This window comes from Trachurus trachurus (assembly GCF_905171665.1).
Source record: "Trachurus trachurus genome assembly, chromosome: 23".
NCBI classification, from domain to species: domain Eukaryota; kingdom Metazoa; phylum Chordata; class Actinopteri; order Carangiformes; family Carangidae; genus Trachurus; species Trachurus trachurus.
The window spans coordinates 14,680,656-14,698,192 of record NC_139912.1 but is presented as its reverse complement, the minus strand read 5'-3'; the positions used below and the strand labels follow the sequence as shown (position 1 = coordinate 14,698,192).

At 42.6% G+C, this 17,537-nt stretch overlaps 1 protein-coding gene across 1 annotated transcript; it reads right to left on the bottom strand.

Moving 5' to 3' along the window:
• Positions 1-3,623: 3,623 nt before the first annotated feature.
• Positions 3,624-14,882, bottom strand: tmem168a (transmembrane protein 168a). The gene is made up of 7 exons (XM_083999085.1): positions 14,829-14,882; positions 13,285-14,260; positions 12,861-13,136; positions 10,765-10,907; positions 8,244-8,521; positions 5,668-6,424; positions 3,624-4,685 (listed from the first exon to the last, which is right to left on the bottom strand). The coding sequence occupies exons 2-6, from the start codon at positions 14,119-14,121 to the stop codon at positions 5,874-5,876; spliced, it is 2,085 nt and encodes a 694-aa protein (XP_083855211.1). The 5' UTR covers positions 14,122-14,260; positions 14,829-14,882; the 3' UTR covers positions 3,624-4,685; positions 5,668-5,873.
• Positions 14,883-17,537: the final 2,655 nt, after the last annotated feature.

Sequence of the window (17,537 nt, the reverse complement as noted above, 5' to 3'; positions counted from 1 at the left end):
GTTAGCTCTTTATCTTGTCACTTATGTAGAATTTAAATTTTAAAGGGAAGGAAGAGTTTGAAGTTTGGGGAAGTACCTGTATTTTCTCACTTGTCCAATATTACGTGGAAGAAAAATATATCTCCCTCATTTCTGTGAAATAAATATGAAGTTAAAGCACATTAGCCTATTAGCTTAGCCTCGCACAAGGAGTAGAAATATAGCAAACAGCTAGGCTAGCTCCGTCTAAAGCTAATTAAATTCAACTTGTAACGTTAGCACCTTCAAGGCTGAACAGTGCAGTTTTTTCACAAACATAAGGAGCCAGTCCTTTGGTTAAACTTAGTTAAAACTTACATGGGAAGGCCTTTTGTGTTTCATTTTTACAATTATTTTCGGTCACACACCTGTATGATTTGCGTAAGCAGCTAGTTTCATTGCGCAGTTGTCGAGCTAGCGCGCGTGCGAGGCATTTAGGGAAAGTCGGGAATTTGTAGTTGTTCAAAATAGTAGAAGTCATAGTTGGAAAAAAAAAATGAAACACTGGCCTATACAACCAAATGTGATGTTGCTCAACAAATAACATTAATTACAGCATTTTAATAAAGTATGATGTTGTTTTTATTTTATCTTTTAAAGAAAGCATTTAAACTTGTAGCTGCAAGATCCCACCCATCCAAATCAAGCTTATTGCTTGCTTGGTGCCACACAAAGATATTTCCCCTGGGCAGTAGACACCTGCTTTGGCTGACTGTAGGACCCCTGGGCTCCCAGATGTGAGATCAGAATAGGAAACTCATCTGTTTCACTAGCCTAGCTCAGCCTTGCCCTGTCCCATCTCAACCCAACTGTGACAACAAAGCTAATTACCAAACCTCAGATCCCACAGCACTGACAGTCTTGTTAGCCCCTGATTTACACTTTTAATTGAATCAAGTGTATCAGCATCATCTGGCTCATACTAAGTATATTTGGCTATAACAAGAGCCAATATCCAGACAGTGTGATTAAAATTTGTTCAGAATTAGCAACCTATAGCATGACACACTCACAAAAAGGTCTATTACACTTCACAATCCTAATCAAATAGCCTATCATGAGTCTTGAATTTCTTGTTTATAAGGAATTTTTTGTCCCCAGTTTGACATTCATATCTTTTCCTGAAGGGGGGGTGTATGTGTAAATGTTGAGAATGAGAACGGTGGCTGAGATGCCCGCCCACACAGTAACCCCACAAAACACACCTAATTCCTTTATCTTGCTGTAATCTTGACCTTCACTTTACAGGAACCCACATGTGTAATAACTAAGGCTACAAGGTCTGTTCCACCTCGCCTCCCCCCCTATCTGCATCAACTTGTAAATCCTCGCCCAGAGTAACTCCAATCCTTGTACCATGAATAATCTCTTCACATCTCTGTCTTGAATTTTTGAAAATCTATAAATTTGAGCTGATATTCTTATCTTGACAGTGACTGTGAGGGGGATAAAAAACTGTTGCCTTTCTGCTAAAGCAGTTCTTGACTCCTGCTGGAAAAGCTTGATATTTATATGCGTCACTTGTTAAAAAAAAAAGTCAAGACAGTTTTCTGGGGGAAACATGCTTATCTGCTTTCTTGCAGAGAGTGAGATGAGGAGATTAATGGCACTTTTATGTCTGAACACAAAATATTCCCTGTTTTCTCTGTGTCCTATGTTAGGCTGCTGATAGTAATGTCATATTTACCGAGACATGAATGTGATCTATCTCTAAGTGTTTTCCCCCTAAAAAATGTCCCAGTGTTCCTTGAACTAGCCACAAACATTGCTCTCCTGATTCAGGTCCAAACGGTCACTTTGTCTCTTTCAACATCCCAGCAGGAAGTTAATCACTGGCAGCATCCTGCCAAATATTGTCGCGTCTGATGTAAACTATGATATTAAAATGACCATATGGTTTTCAAAGAAAGTGCAGTGTTTAAAGAGCAGCCCCGAGAGCAGGGAGATATTGGCAGCCGCTTCCAAATGATTGTCTGCATAGTAGGGAGTGTTGCACGGTTAAACAGCCACTAAACGCATCCTCAGCCCTTGTAATTTGAGATAATGGCTTTGACATTTCAATGTCGGACCTACTGCGAGCCACAGCAAGCAGGCCTCTTGAAAAGCAGGGCAAAAAAAAGAAAAAAAAGAATAAAGAAGTTGGAGCAGTGATGCTGCTGAATCTGTGATCTCTCATCCCATTACTCCCTCTGTTCCCAGAGAAGAAGAGAAAAGGGGACATTCAGCATTTATGCGTGTGTCTTGTTCTAGTACATTTAGCTTAAAATGGATGCCTGCTGGATGTCACTGAGCTGTGGAAGTGATGGAGGATGCTTAGGTTGGGAAAAGCTTCTTTTAGCTTCATAGAAAGCAAATGATTGCTTATCAGATCATATCCTCCCTGCAGATTTCAAACGCCCTTTAAGATAATGGTGAATATCAAATGGTTAAACACGAAACAATTGGCTGAAAGCATAGTTTGAGGAAGTTACAATTGTATTCAAGAAAAAGGCATAAAATTGCCACCCCCACGGCGCCTTCGGAGAGATTGAAATGAACAGTAAAAGAAAAACAGTTGCATTTGCTTCCCCGCTCCCTGTGCTAAGGTGCTACGTGGGCTATAAAAGCACATTTATTTCCCCAAATAAATTGCAGGCAAGCATCAGGCACATCACTTTGCCTGTATTAGAAGGTAACGCCCCATGACAGGCTGTAATTACCCAGAGACGAGAGACTCAGCTGAAGAGAAACAGGAGCAGAGAAAGGCAGTAAGTAGAGATCTGTGTTGATGTGTGTTTGAGTATGTGTGCAGCAGGCTCTGACTCAGCACATCCACATGGGCCTCAGAGGCGGCTGGCTCTTTTATTACCTAATCCAGTTTAGGAGATGAATCCGGCCCATAATCTAATATTCTCATAAATGATTCCCGCCATATACATGAATCCCTGACCTTAGCTATAACCGCAGCTTGCAGGCTGCAGCAATGAAATAACACCCACACAAGACAGCATTTATACTTGTCCTTTTTTCACTAATTGCCTCTGTGGATACTCAACTTATTGCTCGTTCCCGCTTAATGGTTTGATATTTACAGTACCTAAGCACTAAGGTCAACGTGGTGAAAAGGTTGCTCTGGTTCATGCCTCTTTTCTTTCCTTGTTGTGTTGTTATAGATGAAAGCTGATATGAAACGTTGCTTCTAATGCCAGCTTTCATCTCTCCACAGTCTCTGTGCCTAATAGTGCCCCTCAGGTATGAGCCAGGTTACAGCCCTGCTTTCCGAGCCCAGTGCAAATACCCGGCAGCGCCTGCCTTGGACACCTGTCCAGCCAGGCAGTGGGACTAACAGAGGTGAAAGCTCAGTGAGCAAATCCCTCAGAGATACAGTGTCATGTATTGTTTCATTTTTCTCCTAATATTTGCCAGGCAATCTAGAGTTTCAACACAGCTGAATGTGTATTTACTCAGGGTCTGTAAAGCCAGCCATGTTAAATGAGTCTGTCTGATCCTCTTGCACCATGTCTTGTTTTCTCATTCCATCCCATCTATTGTTTAATTTCACTCTTCTCTTCTCTTTATACATTCATCATACAGCTACACAACACAGCAATGTTAAACCAGGTTATTATACAAGTTTAATTCTGAAATTTGAAGTCACAACCCAAGTGAACGGGAAAGTGTGTTCAAACCTTTGATTGGCATTGGCATTGGAAATTACATACCACTTGACCTCATTGAATGCATCACAGTGCAACACACTATTTAAGGCAGCAATCTACATCAGGGGACAGATCAAACAGCAAATAGAGCAGGGAATATTAGGATGGTCAATGGTATTCCTAACTTCAGTGCAACAATAAAAAAGCAACTAGAATTGAATTTGCTATTTTGCATGACAAGCCACTGTTTCACAGCACGGCACGTACAGCAGCTAGAATATCTGCATGTGCTTGTGTTTGTTAAGCGCAAATGACTTCTTTGAGATAGATTTATTTGTGTAAATAAACACGATGCGGCATGATAGGGAGGCCATTGTCTGGTGATGATATACTGTCTCGCAGCCAATGCATCTGTCTTTGTTCAGTGCAGAAACACATGCATATTTAAACTAAGCGATAAGGGAAGGATTTCATGGCAAGAGTGGCAGGTTGGCCTTGTGGTTTGACTTTCCTGTGACCAGAAGGTCTGAGTTCAGCCCCACAAAAGGCATTTTTGTCCATCCTGCTGAAAGGCTTTAGGAAGACACTGAGCTGCTCCCACCTCACACAGTTTAAGTTAAGACTGTCTGCTTAATCCTCTGAATATAAATAAGAGGCAAGGCAAGGATGTACAGTATATACACACATATACAATGGGGTCCACAAGGCTGTGACCGTTTCCTTGTTCACTTGAAAGGAAAAATAATTAAGGATGATCCCATATTTTCATTTTTAAAGGCACTTAAAAGGCACACTAAATGGAAAGTGGAAATGGCAATGTTGTATGGAAGATTTAAGAGATAATTATGCATCTATGGCAAAGTAGTATCCAAAAATATATAACACATACAAAAACACAAAACTTGGTCTTTGTGACTCATACTATAAAGGGACACCATTGTGGTCCGCCTATCCAGCATGCAACAGGTAATGTTATTTGGCATCTCACTCACTTGTTCAGGGCTTTACATGATATTTAGATAGTGTTTGCTATGAAATACTAGGCCTGGGACGATAATAAATTTTGCTGGACGATATATTGTCCCACAAATTATTGACGATAAACGATATTATTGACACATTTTTTTGAGAACAAATTAACCACTAATATAATAATAATATTTCATAATAATGCAAGTAGACCCTTTTAAATGCGATAAACTTTTATTTCTCATTAGTATTTTTTTTTTTAACCATTGTAATTGGAATGACAAGAACATATAGCTACTATCCTAAATAAATAAAATAAACAGTGCAGTGCAGCTCTTCTGTTCAATAACGTTACACACCTGGAGCTCCACTTTTCATTCAAACAAACTAATGTGACTTCCACAGATGTAAGATTTCATCAATGAGACTAGCATTTATCTCCTATAAAGTATTAAACCAGCCGGCGGTAAACCTCTAAAAACCTGCTGATAAGTTTTCTTAGATCGTTTTCTCCCCCAATGACGGAGGTTGACCGGCCAGTGAGCTGCTGCAGACGGCTGCAGACTGTGGGAAGCCCCGCTCCTCCTGCTCGCTGCTACCACATTAGCTCCAAAAACGGCGGAGGAAATCTCCTAACAGGCGATATGTGGATAAACTGACCACAGACTGGGATCTAAACTGTGACTTTCTCGCATGAAAAAATATTAAAACTTTAAAAAGTGACGTGTTAACAGCGCTGCAGCGAGAACAGCTGTTAGCTGCGTAGCTTTAGCTCTACAGCTAGCGCTGCCGGTTGCCACGACATGCATTCTGGGAAACAAAGATCCTGGATGACTGAAAAGAGGGTTCACTGCTTTCATTCTGCAAAACAAACGGCCCAGGTGCTGAGACCGATGCACAGAGTGAAGCCTCTTGTCATCCAGCCTGGTTGGAAGAAAACAAATGTGCGCATGTACATGGCGATTTATCGAGGCCGGAAAAACTATCGAATTCATTTTCATTTATCGTGCGATTAATTGATTTATTGATTATCGTCCCAGGCCTATGAAATACTATATCACATCAAGCTGGAAACCCTCACCATAAGCACATTATTTCCTACTGTTTACACTCATGGGGTAAAATCAGCGTTTTTCAGTAAATAAGACATTTTCTTCCTTTATATAAAGAGCTTGTACCCAGCTTTCTCCAGCTGATAAAATAAAAAAAAGCCAGAGTCAAAATAAGCATAACAGCTTCCCATGTTGCCTATGAGTGCACCAGTTTAATGCCCTGCCCGGTGTCCAGTACAGCAGGTGGAAACCAGGCCAGTTTACACCTCCTGAAGCAGCGGAGGCACACGCTGCAAAACCAGAACAGGTTAAGACCACAGCACCAGTTGGACAGGTGGACCATGGGATACGTGGCCTTGGGAAAGTGGGTCTTCCAGTGCTTGGCGACATCGCTTCCGGTGGGCAGGTGAAGCGTGTAGTCGCTCCAGCGCTTGGAGACGCCATAGGCGGCCGTCACAGTCCTCCCTCTGTCCGACCACTGGGTGTTGCTCTCCGGGTTGCAGTTGAACTCCACCCATTCGGAGGTGAAGTCCCCTAATAGAGGGATGTCTCCAGCTTCTGGGTCGATCATGGTGGTGGACAGCTCGGCCCCCTGCACGGCTAGGTAGATCCCCTCCACCCTGCGCACCTCCTTCACCCAGGGGAGGGAGTTCTCCGTGTCCAGGATGAGGATGAGACGGGAGCAGTGGCCGGCGTTCTTCTCTTTCCACAACTCCAGTAAGTGGCCCAGGTGGAGACTCTCACCTCCTGCAGAAAGAAAGAAAGAAAGAAAGAAAGAAAGAAAGAAAGAAAGAAAGAAAGAAAGAAAGAAAGAAAGAAAGAAAGAAAGAAAGAAAGAAAAAAAAATGAAAGAAAGAAAGAAAGAAATGAAGGGGTACATGGTTGGTATGTATTTACAAACTCTGTTGCAGGGATATGTAGTGGTGGTTTTAGAGCCACTGTTGCTTCAGTGAGATCTTCAAGGACATTTCAAGAGGAGACGTGGCTGTTGATGGAGAAAGTGGCTTTGCAGGGATCAAACCTGTCAACTTTCACTTGCAGGACTGTCTGTCGGTGTAACAGCTGTCATCATAACGGCACACAGCCACACAAATTGCACAAAGATGCTATTTTCCAGATGGCAGAGCCACAGTACAAAGATCAGAGCTGCACTACCTCGCCAACAGATGTACTGAATTATTTTTGTTACCTCAATAACATTATTTATTGTAGGGGAAGTGCTAAGTACGTAAATTCAAGCTGAGGAGACAAAAAAAAACAACTCGTGCTGCTGGCCACAGAACAACTTTATGAAGGACTGGCTTATGTTTGCAAACTGGACTACCTCCACTTGTTTAAAAATCTGCAAGTGACTTTAGAGAAACTGAGTCTGCATTACTGCAGCAATTTAACAAGATCAACAGAACAGAGGTAAGAATAAAGAAGTAATTTTTCAGAGATCCCTGTCTAATTTAGCACTGGACAGCCCTCCTGCACAAAGGTTTTATAACTAAAGGAATCAGAGTTCAAAACATGCTGTGAAAACTGACTGTTCTCAATTTGGATCTCAGCCAAAAACAGCCCCACCGTTCAAAGACGTGCAGATTTATCCAGTGAACACAGACTGAAAGTGTCCCTTCAGGATGGTGACATAGGGAGGTGATTATCTTTTCAGTGGGGATTTTTTTCCCCCTCCCTGTTTGCAGCAGCACGTACAGATAATGTGTCAAGTAATCTCTGAACAGAAGAGCTGGAGCTGACACTGTGTTAACCTGCTGTGAGTCTCATTTCTGTCGAGGGGAACGCTCGTGTCACAGCAGACCTTCTGCGACTTTCACAGAATTCTCTCGGCTGGAACCGAACTTCTGTGACGAGTCCTTCACAGCGGTTTTAACTCTTTTTTTTTTTTTTTGCTTCGTTGTCTGATCTGTAAATCAAATCAGCGTCTGACTAACTGACGGGAGAGGAAAATGAAAAGAAATGGAAATCAGACTGTAATGCAAATGCGGTTTGCAAGGAGAATGCCATCCCTAATTCAATCCAACACAATCGCTCTGCAGTAAATATTACTTTTGTTTTCAATTTCTGTTGCCTTCAGCTCTGAATCAAGCCTTCCATCAAGTCTGAGTGACTTCTCTGCAGCGTGTAATGATCAGCTGCCTCGACATGTGGACGCACTGTGTATTCTAATCCAATCACAGTGTCTGCTTTTCAGAGGAGATGAGCCACAATCGTTGCAGCTGCACAAGCACCTCCTCCAGGTACTCCTGGCTGGGAATTACTGAAATAATAGGTCAACTCTGCTGGTGGAAGAAATGTAATTTGGAGGAACAGAATGATAACGACATGGTGGTATTGGAGTCAAATGAAAAATATCAGTGTCGGCTGAAATAAGCATGAAAATTACTGGTATAAGTTTAAGATTGTATGCCTAATACAGCCACAGAAATTAAAAGAATGAGTGAGCAATACAGCGTATTTAACTTTGAGGATTGATAACTTTCCAGGAAATTTAAAGAAGAAGCAAAAAAACATCAAAGGTTCAAAAATAATCATTATTATTATGTGGATGGTGTGTGACTCTCACCTGCCAGAGCCCACGACCCAGTCCCTTTGTGTGTGTGCCCACTGTAGAAAATCACATAGGTGTCGTGACGGGGCCCGTCCGCGGTGCGACGCTCCAGGAAGTCTCGCATCTTGGTCTGCAAGGCCTCCAGGGTGACGCCGCTGGTGGAGTAGTCGCAGCCGAAAGTCTGGATCATGTGGTGCGAGAAGAGGCGCTGCACGCTGTTCAGCATGCCCGTCGAGCGCTGGTTCAACTGCTGCACCTGCTCGGGCGGCAGGAGAGTCGGCTGGCCGTCGGCGCTGCACAGAGGGAGATGGAGAGAGAGATGAGAGGATGCGAGAAAGAAATAAAGTTTTCATAACCACTCAGAGGTAAATTCAACTTAGGCGGCTTGTCAGAAGAGAGAGATGAGGCGCGAGCAAAAAACGAGAGATGAATGAGTGAGAGGCTGATAGACTGACACGCCGGGGTGGAGAAGCTGTCTCCATCGGCGGGGAAGGAGGAGACACAGAGGAGAGGATGAGAGGAGATGGGGAAAAGGAGATGGGAGGAATAGGAGTGGTGGATCACTGCTTCAGGAAATGACATTAGCCTCAGGGATGTGAGGGGAGTCGAGAATAAAAAGAAAGTAAGTAAAAACGGAGAAGGTATAGAGAGGAGAAGTGAGCAGGGTGACAAGACGGGAGGTTAAAGATAGTTAAGGGCAAAGTGACTCTTTTAATTGTGTGGATTGCGCGGACTCCCAGCCTGATAATGAAAACAACAAAGAGGGCACATGCACACTAAGTCAAGGCCAGCAGCTGTTCAATGCCGCTATACATTTTCTTTGTGCCTCTGGACTTGATGTTATTCATGGGTGAGCTAGATGACAAAGTCATACTTCACTCTTATGGACATGTGCATTACTCAGCCATCATAGTGTGCCCCTGTGCCCCCGTTATCACCTTCAACCTCACCTTGACAAGGACAGCTGAAAGTTTATCTAAAGTGGATGAGATAGGATTGATTTTCTGGCATGTGGACAGATAAGTAGTTGTTATTTGTTGACAGCCCGAGCAGATGTATTCCTCAGGCGTGCGATGTGATCACTGTTATTGATGTTGACACTACCTGCGTTAAGCTGGCTTTCCATTTTAATTCTTTTCAGCCCTTTTGTCGAATCAAATGAACTGCTGTCTTGGTTTTTTTTTTCCTTTTTGAAGTAAAGGCAAACAGCCCCTTCAGCCCAACGTGAACTGCTGCTATAAAGATATACAGTGCTTGGTCAGAAAAACTGACATGCTGCAACCTCTGCGCGGCTCGGCTAGCTCACTGTTCACCTAAACCCATCTAATCTTTTCAGATCTCACGGCACCCAGGGGAGCGAGCGCTTGCAGTTTTGAGATTCAGACCACATCTTCCTCTGTTACACTCTCTCTTTCATCCTTAAAAAAAAAATCCTGTCCTTTTCTACAACAGATCTTTCACAACCCCCAAACCCCTCCTTCTCCTCTTTCACAATTCCTCCCCTTCCTTTGCTCTGCCTGTCCCTTTTGGCTTTTTCCGCCACCCTCCTAGTTACGGTGTTTACAACCTCGGTCCTCTCCCTGTGTTTTGCTCCCCTCGTCTCACCCACCCCTCGGTTTACCCAGGGTGCCTCCCCTCCTCGCCCCTATCTCTCTAATCTCTCTGTGGGGTTCTTGTCATTGTGAAAACATGATCTGCGGCCATCAAACAGCCGATTATACACCGCTGCATTCTCATCATGCGCTCAGCTCTCCCCACAGACCCTGCACATACGGCCTCGCATGCAGAGCCTCCGCTGCTCCAGCAGGACATGGGCTTGCATCAGAAATCACCTGAGGAGTTAAGCACTAGTAAGCCGAGCACCCACTCTGAATGCTAACGCTTACCGTCAGCAAAAAGGTTGAATATACCGAATATACTTGAGATTGCTCATAAATACATGCATGCATACACCTGCAAAGAAATCTCCAGGGGCTGGATTTCCTTGACGGTTGTGGAGCTCTAGAAAATGTAAACACTAACTTATAACCGTTGGCAGGCTTGTGTCGGCATCATCAAAACCAACTACGCTATTTTGCTTGGCCAAGTGAAGGGGTACTGGGAGAAGCAGCGCAGCAACTGGCTGACTATTACAGCTGAGCCAACTTAGTATGCTGTGGAGGGAGCACAGGAGTGATCCCTTAAGGGCCCGTACATTAGCGGCATGTTTATGCATAGTTATTGCTCTATTTATCCAGTTGGTTTTGTGTTAACTGAGGAGGGAGTTGGAATGACTGATCAAGACAGTTTTGAGAAATATATATATTTTCTTTTTTTTACTCATGTCAGCTTCTAAAATGTTGAGATTTTGCGTTTGTCTTAATATCTTGGTGTTTACTCTTCATTTTGGCATATTGAATTTCTTTTTTACATCACATTGTTAAAAAATTCATTAGCAGATGGAGGATTAATCAAAAACAGTCTGAATCAAGAGTGTAATATTGTCTATATTAATCTGTATGCATCTTTATACTCGCTGTGTTTCTCTGTCAGGTACCTGCAGTAAGCAGTTGGTATGACCAGGGCATAGCCGATGCAGGTGCCCCCCAGGCAGCTGCCCAACTCATGGAACAAGCCGTGGGCCAGAGACTCCAGAGGCAGCACCACCAGCAGAGCGCTGAGAAAGAGGCCGTTGGAAGGCTGCGAAAAAAAAAAAAAAAAGCCAAAGAGTCAGAGTCACTTTCGTTCACCGCGAACGGCTCGTACCACAGCAATCAGAGCCAGTTAATTGGTGGTGACACTTTGCAAGACAGTTATACAATACGGGATCTGACAGAGTGTTATTATTGCAGGACAAAACATGACAGGACCTAACTAAATGGAGACACAATGTGCAGCATGACAGCAGACTAAAAATACATCACAAGCATCCATTAAAACCATGTAATTACTGCAGGGTATGAGCTTGTACCTGCTGCTTGGCCTTCAGTCTGTACAATAAAACTATTATAATTTAGTCGTCTTGTCATCTACTTTAATTGTCTTTACTTAAAAATTTGAATTTTTAGATGTTGACTACAAAATGACTACCGCATTTCTTGCATCTACACTAATACACACACAGATCTATAATTGTCGTAGCATTAAGCAGATGATATGCTTCAAAACACTGTTAGGCCTCAAGTGGAATCAATTTCTTGAGGCAGTGTGATGGCATGCGGTGCAATTTAGTATCCTCAAAAAGCCACTTTGATTTCATAGCATGACACTGTATCCGGGAATGCAAATCAATACCTGCATGGTTAAGTGGAGTCACACTTGAGTTTGCAGAATATATTGAAAAGCCTTGGCGACGCCTGAGAAAAATATGTTACACTTACTCATTGAAGTTGTATACCACTTAAATGTATAAACTATATTCTCTGGTGCCTGAATATGGAAATTTGAGCAGTGTAAGGGGGGGGGGGGGGGGGGGGTGCTTTACAAAATAAAATAATCCAGTAGAAATTCTCACAGGTGGAGAAATAATTTGCAGTAGTTGACCCCAAGATGAGGGACTTGCAGGGTTTAGTTGTGAGCAGCTCTGCACTTCGCAGCCCTGCATTCAAAAGCTGACATCCAGTTCTAGGAAAATCGCTTCACAACTGCACAAAGGCACTATTCTGCTTTTCAGTCAATCCACACTTTGAAATGGATTTCCACACAGGCGTATTGAAAGGATGATATGATACATACAAAATAAAAAATAAAAATCTACTTGTGTTGGAAAATCTGTTTGTGAGGGTCTTCCATATAAACTCAATGGAGAGCAGTGAATCCAATGTAACACCACAGACTATCACCTTAAACATTTGCATAGAGTTGAATCATCACATTTCTAAATATTCTTGGTATCACAAAGGCTGTATTTATTGCTGAGGCTGCGTTAGATTGTACAAACGTTGCTGTTATTTTATGCGTGTGTATATGAGAGGTATACGGATAGAAGTGGTGACCGTTTATTAGAGTATTTTGACACCAAGGGCAGAAATTGCTGTAAAGCATCAAGAGCCACACACACCAAGAGCTAAACAGCCACTTTCTCATATGTGAATGCCAATAGCTCCTTCTTTCGCGGGCAAATTTGCAACTGACATCAACAGTGTGCAGATCTGAAATTAGGACTCAAGCCCATGAGACTCTTACAAGGTAAACGTCTAATAAGGCTAAATAAGTTATTGCTGCTCTTTATGCAAGTAGATAGGGATATTAAAGTGCTAATTAAATTGGTTCCGCATGAGAACAGAAGTGCCTCACCTTGGGGAGCAACTACCAACTACACACTGCCACTAGCATTTCTATGCACAGTTTATAACATGGTTGTATTATGTGTTTATAGAGGTCCTGTCATGACACTCGAAATCTTTAAAGGGGGAGGAATTACAGCTGAAGCCTTCCCATTAGGCATGATGAGTTTTTGGGTTTTCTAGAAAAGCCTTGAGACTCTGACCAGCTGAATGCACCCTAGTCTCTCAGCAAAAGTGACTACTGTATATGAAATGACTGTAATGGATGATCATTAGGACAAGAAATGAAATACCCCTCATTTCTAAAATGAATGTGATATAAATTGACGACATAAGTAGTAGTAGTAATCTCTCTTCTGTCTCCTACCTGCCAGGATACAGCCCCCAGTATGACCGTTGACAGCAGGCTGAAGAACACCAGTCGTTCTGAAATGAGGCAGAAGTGTCGGATGCCCCTGGAGGCCATGACTTGGTCCAGACTGCGGCTGCTGGAGCGCTGGGCCCGCCAGGCCTTCTGACACTCATTGAGCTTGGTGTGGAACCCCCAGATTGTGATCAGCAGAATGACGTGGCAGATGGACCAGAACAGGCCAAACAGGCAGAATCCTGGGATCACAAGGTACCACAGCTCCAAGTGGCCCAGCTATGAAAACAAAAACAAAAAAGGTATAACCCAGCAAAGCCTTAACATTATGTAAACTACCTCTACAAAACCCTGTGTCAAACAAACAGATAATGACTCACTTAATAGGAATATCAATTTTCTGACACAACAATTACGCTGAGTGTACCTTTAAGGCAGCCAGGACGAAGAAGGCCAGCTCAGTCACACTCAGAGGCAGCAGGGACAATCTCCTCCACACTTTCCCCAGAGAGAGCACTGGCATCCAACGCTCACTGGGCCCCAGCCCACTGAAGTACACATCCAACACGGGTTCACACAGTAGGCTGCCCAGGTAGCAGCCTAAGGCATAGGGGTTGGCTGTGATGCCTAAGGCCTTGAAAAACACGAGAGACGTTACCAAGGCAAAACAGACCAGATTGGGTAAAGCCAGGAGGGATTTCATCCGCAGGTCCACAATGAGAGCCCCCAGAGCCACCACCAAGCCTATTATGGCCACTGACAAGTGAAGAAGCATGGTGGTGCTGGCAATGGCGAATCCCAGGAGCTCCAGCAGTTCAGTTGAGGTTAACAAAGTGGGTTTGTAGCAGATGGAACTGCATATTCGCTCCGTTATAGCCCACACCGTTTTCATGATCACACTGGCCAGGAGGAGATAGTTGGCAACCAGTTCTGTGACATTTGAATCCAAGGCGGGGCTGTTGAGGAAGCAGAGAAGACCGAGCAGAAAGCCAAACCACAAATGGAACAAACTGAGACTGGCTTTCTCCATGGCAAAGTAGTAATGAAGAATACTGACTATCCCCAGGACAAAGAGGCCCAGGATGAAGATGACCAGGATCATTGGTTCGTCTGTCACGTCCCAGCGGACATACATGCCAACACATACCGCCACAAGGAGGTTGATGCTGGACAGGTAACCCAGGCAACGCACTGAGGTAAAAACGTCCACCTCCTTGGGCCCACCGCTGACCGTCAGCTCCTCTTCCTCTTCCTCCCGAGCCATGATGGCTGACTTAAACACAACCTATCCAACAGTGGATGAAGTCTCTGACACACACTCTCCTCCAGTCACTTTCTCTATATTGGCACAGGGTTGCAGATGGAGGGCTACGCCTCTAGATGACATTGTGCAAAATCAACCCCTGTGAACAGTTGAAACAACAGTGTTAGTCAACACCCAGCCACACATGCACAAATTACTGACATGAATCATGTTCAGACAATTTAGTTAGCTGCCATGAGTTAATGTTAGACTTCCTGTTGTTCTCTCTTACACGCTTTGTAGTTATTAGTTTACGTTATTTACATATCTCTGGTCATATGAATGACTCATAGGGTGATATAAGGGTTGCTATATTATCTGCTGTGGTATGATTTCTTACTGGGTAATATAAATAGCGGTCACTCACAGAGATTAAGAGCAAAACAATCAACAAAATATATCGTCAATAAAAAGCCTCACAACACGTGAACAAAATAAAACGATGACTCCGACCCCTTTTTCTGTTTCTGACGATGTGGCACTGCAACCGGGAAGTTTGCTAACTCCGTGCTGACTTTTCGTTCACAGTTAGCTTACTCGCTCGTCAGCGTTTTAATTCAACTTCTCAACAGTCAACGGAGAAAGCGGTAGTCGCTGCACCAACGTCAGAGTAAGCACTGTGGAAAATAAAAGCAAGTTATGCATTTAAAGTCAAAAATATTGCTTACATTGTGTTTGTTGTTACAGTAGATGACAACCGCTGTGCTTCCGGGATTGTGGACTACGGCAGCTTGCAAGGGTAAAAAAGGACAAGGCTTCGCCTTTTTAGGCTGGGCGAAAATAGGACAGAGAGGAGCCTAAATTAAAACGGTCCGACAGTGACAGTGCATTTTAACCACTTAACAAATGTTGTATGTGTCTAAGATGAATGTCTGTACATAATAATAAAAAACATATGAGAAACATTAACTACTAGGCTATAACAGGAAATATGGTATAATAGAAAACCAATAAACTCCTACCTTAATTTATTGTAGCCTACATTTCAGCAGCCCAAATTTCCACAGTGAGCCTACAGTAGGAAGAACTATGACAATGACAAAGCATACCTAACTGTAGCTATATCAATAAAGGTTTGCCTGCACTACTGATATTTTCAGTTACAGTAATATTACAACTTTTAAATATATTGTTGAAAACTGTAAAACACACTTCATGGTCCTATTATTAAAAACAAAACAAAAATAAAACAAAAAACATAACAAAACCCGTTGTATTATGAGCTACATTTGGATGAATCAAAATCTCTATGTAAAATTTCAATAATAGTAAAACTCCTGTAGTGAATGTTGTACATGTCTGACTGGTAATACCAATGAAAAACCTTTTACTTGCTAAAATCCTGCAACTTGCACCACAAAGGTCTCTGTATCATGGGCTTTGTAGACCAAGATAAACCCATTGGCCTCTAGGATAAGAAGCCTATTTACTGCATTAGTGAGGAGAAGCCTGCTAAAAGGTTTATTTAGGATTTTCTACTGATGCAGTGTGATAAATGTAACGATCAGGGGAACATCAAGAAGCAGGCTTACTCAATACCCTTAGGGGATACTAAAGCAACCCAATGCATGCATGGGTGTGCATTTTTTATGCATGTTTTTTTCTCAGTGTGTGCGTGTGTGTGTGTGTGTGTGTGTGTGCGTGCTTGCGTGTGTGTGTGTGTGTGTGTGCTGCTGCTTTGATCAGATGTTGACATAAGGCACAACTGGGAACACACAGTGCTTTAGCCCCCACAACTGCTCGCGCGCACAGCCTCTCTTCTCACACAGCGTTTATGGCTGAGAGTAAGATGTAAACACTGAAATGTGCTATCATCTATTTGTCCTGAGCAATAATCTTTGAAATTTAATTGACCAGAAAATGAACTGAAATCCATTCTGAATTGAGGATCCTCGCTGAATAATGCTAATGCTTCAATAGAGTATCACATTTTTGACCAACAGAAAATGGGTTTTCATGATATAGTGAGAGCTTATACAGGAGATGAGGAGTGGTGTTGTGCACAAGCAGAGCAGCAATTTCAATGTGAATCAGATTTTTCTTCTGCCTGTGTCTGTTGTGAAATGTTTCCTCCACACATTATATCCATAATGTCACAGTAATAGTAAAGTGCTGCAGTGATGATTTTGTGTTTGACTTGAAAATTCCACTTGCATCTTTTCATGATCACATTGTATAAGTGCTTTCTCCTGTAGCCTATCTCTGTGATGTGAATCTTTAAACCAACTGAATGAAACCAACTACTCTCACCTCATATACTGTGAGCAGTAAATTGATAAAATGTAATATAATCTGTTACAGTATGTTAGTGTACTGTAGGAAGCTTTCATGATATTTATGTCATATACTGTAACTTTGCACTTCCTGCACAACATTGTTTTTTCTCAATCCAGTCCTTTTTCTAACTCCACAGTAGGAACATCGCAGTGCTCTGTGTACAGTAGATAACCTGGAGACATGAAAAAAAAAAAAAAAAAAACTAAACTAAAACAAAAGGAGCAATGTGTCCAGTGAAGAGTGAATTCCAGTAAGAACATAACAACAGTTAAAACTTTATATGCAAAAGAAGAGGTATGTGTGTTTGGTAGGTCATTAGAAATTCTGCTAATTGCTTCCAAAATTAATTTATTCCTGGATGAAGAAGACACATAATATAATAGAGGAGATCACCACATTTATTTAATTAAAGTCTTAACATTGCATTCATGCATAATAGAAGAATACGGTGATCGAATAATTTCCAAAAACTGTGAGTGTGTGTGTGTGTGTGTGTGTGTGTGTGTGTGTGTGTGTGTGTGTGTGTGTGTGTGTGTGTGTGTGTGCGCGCGCGCGCAAGGTGGGCATAATGAACCATCTCTGGGATGAAGGGTAATATCACTGCACACTGATCAGAGCTCATGGATGATGTAGATATGTTGTGATCTCTTGCAGGGTTAAAGTAAAAGATCTTTAGAGAGAAAGAGGGTGAGCGAGAGTAAGAGATAGAGAGAGAGAGAGTTACATATAAAGTGGGAAGGGTTATGCAAGGATAGGGGGGAAAGAGAGAGAGGAGAGGGATATAGGAGACTAAAGGAGACAGGTTTATCTGAATTATGCAGGGGCTACCTTCATTCTAATGTCAGACACACCTCTACACCACCTGCATGTGCCTGCTGCACAAGTCAGGCACATGCACATATACACAATCACACTCACATACACACATAGGCTGGTCTGAATTATATAAATATTAATTTACATGAGTATTCTAAATGCCAAGCTAGTATTCAGAAGCTGTTAAGTACTTTTAAGGATAAGGTTAGGGAAGGATCATCATCATGGTTAAGAAAAGAAAGAGTAACATTGATGTTTGGCTTGAGATGTGATGTGAATTTTGA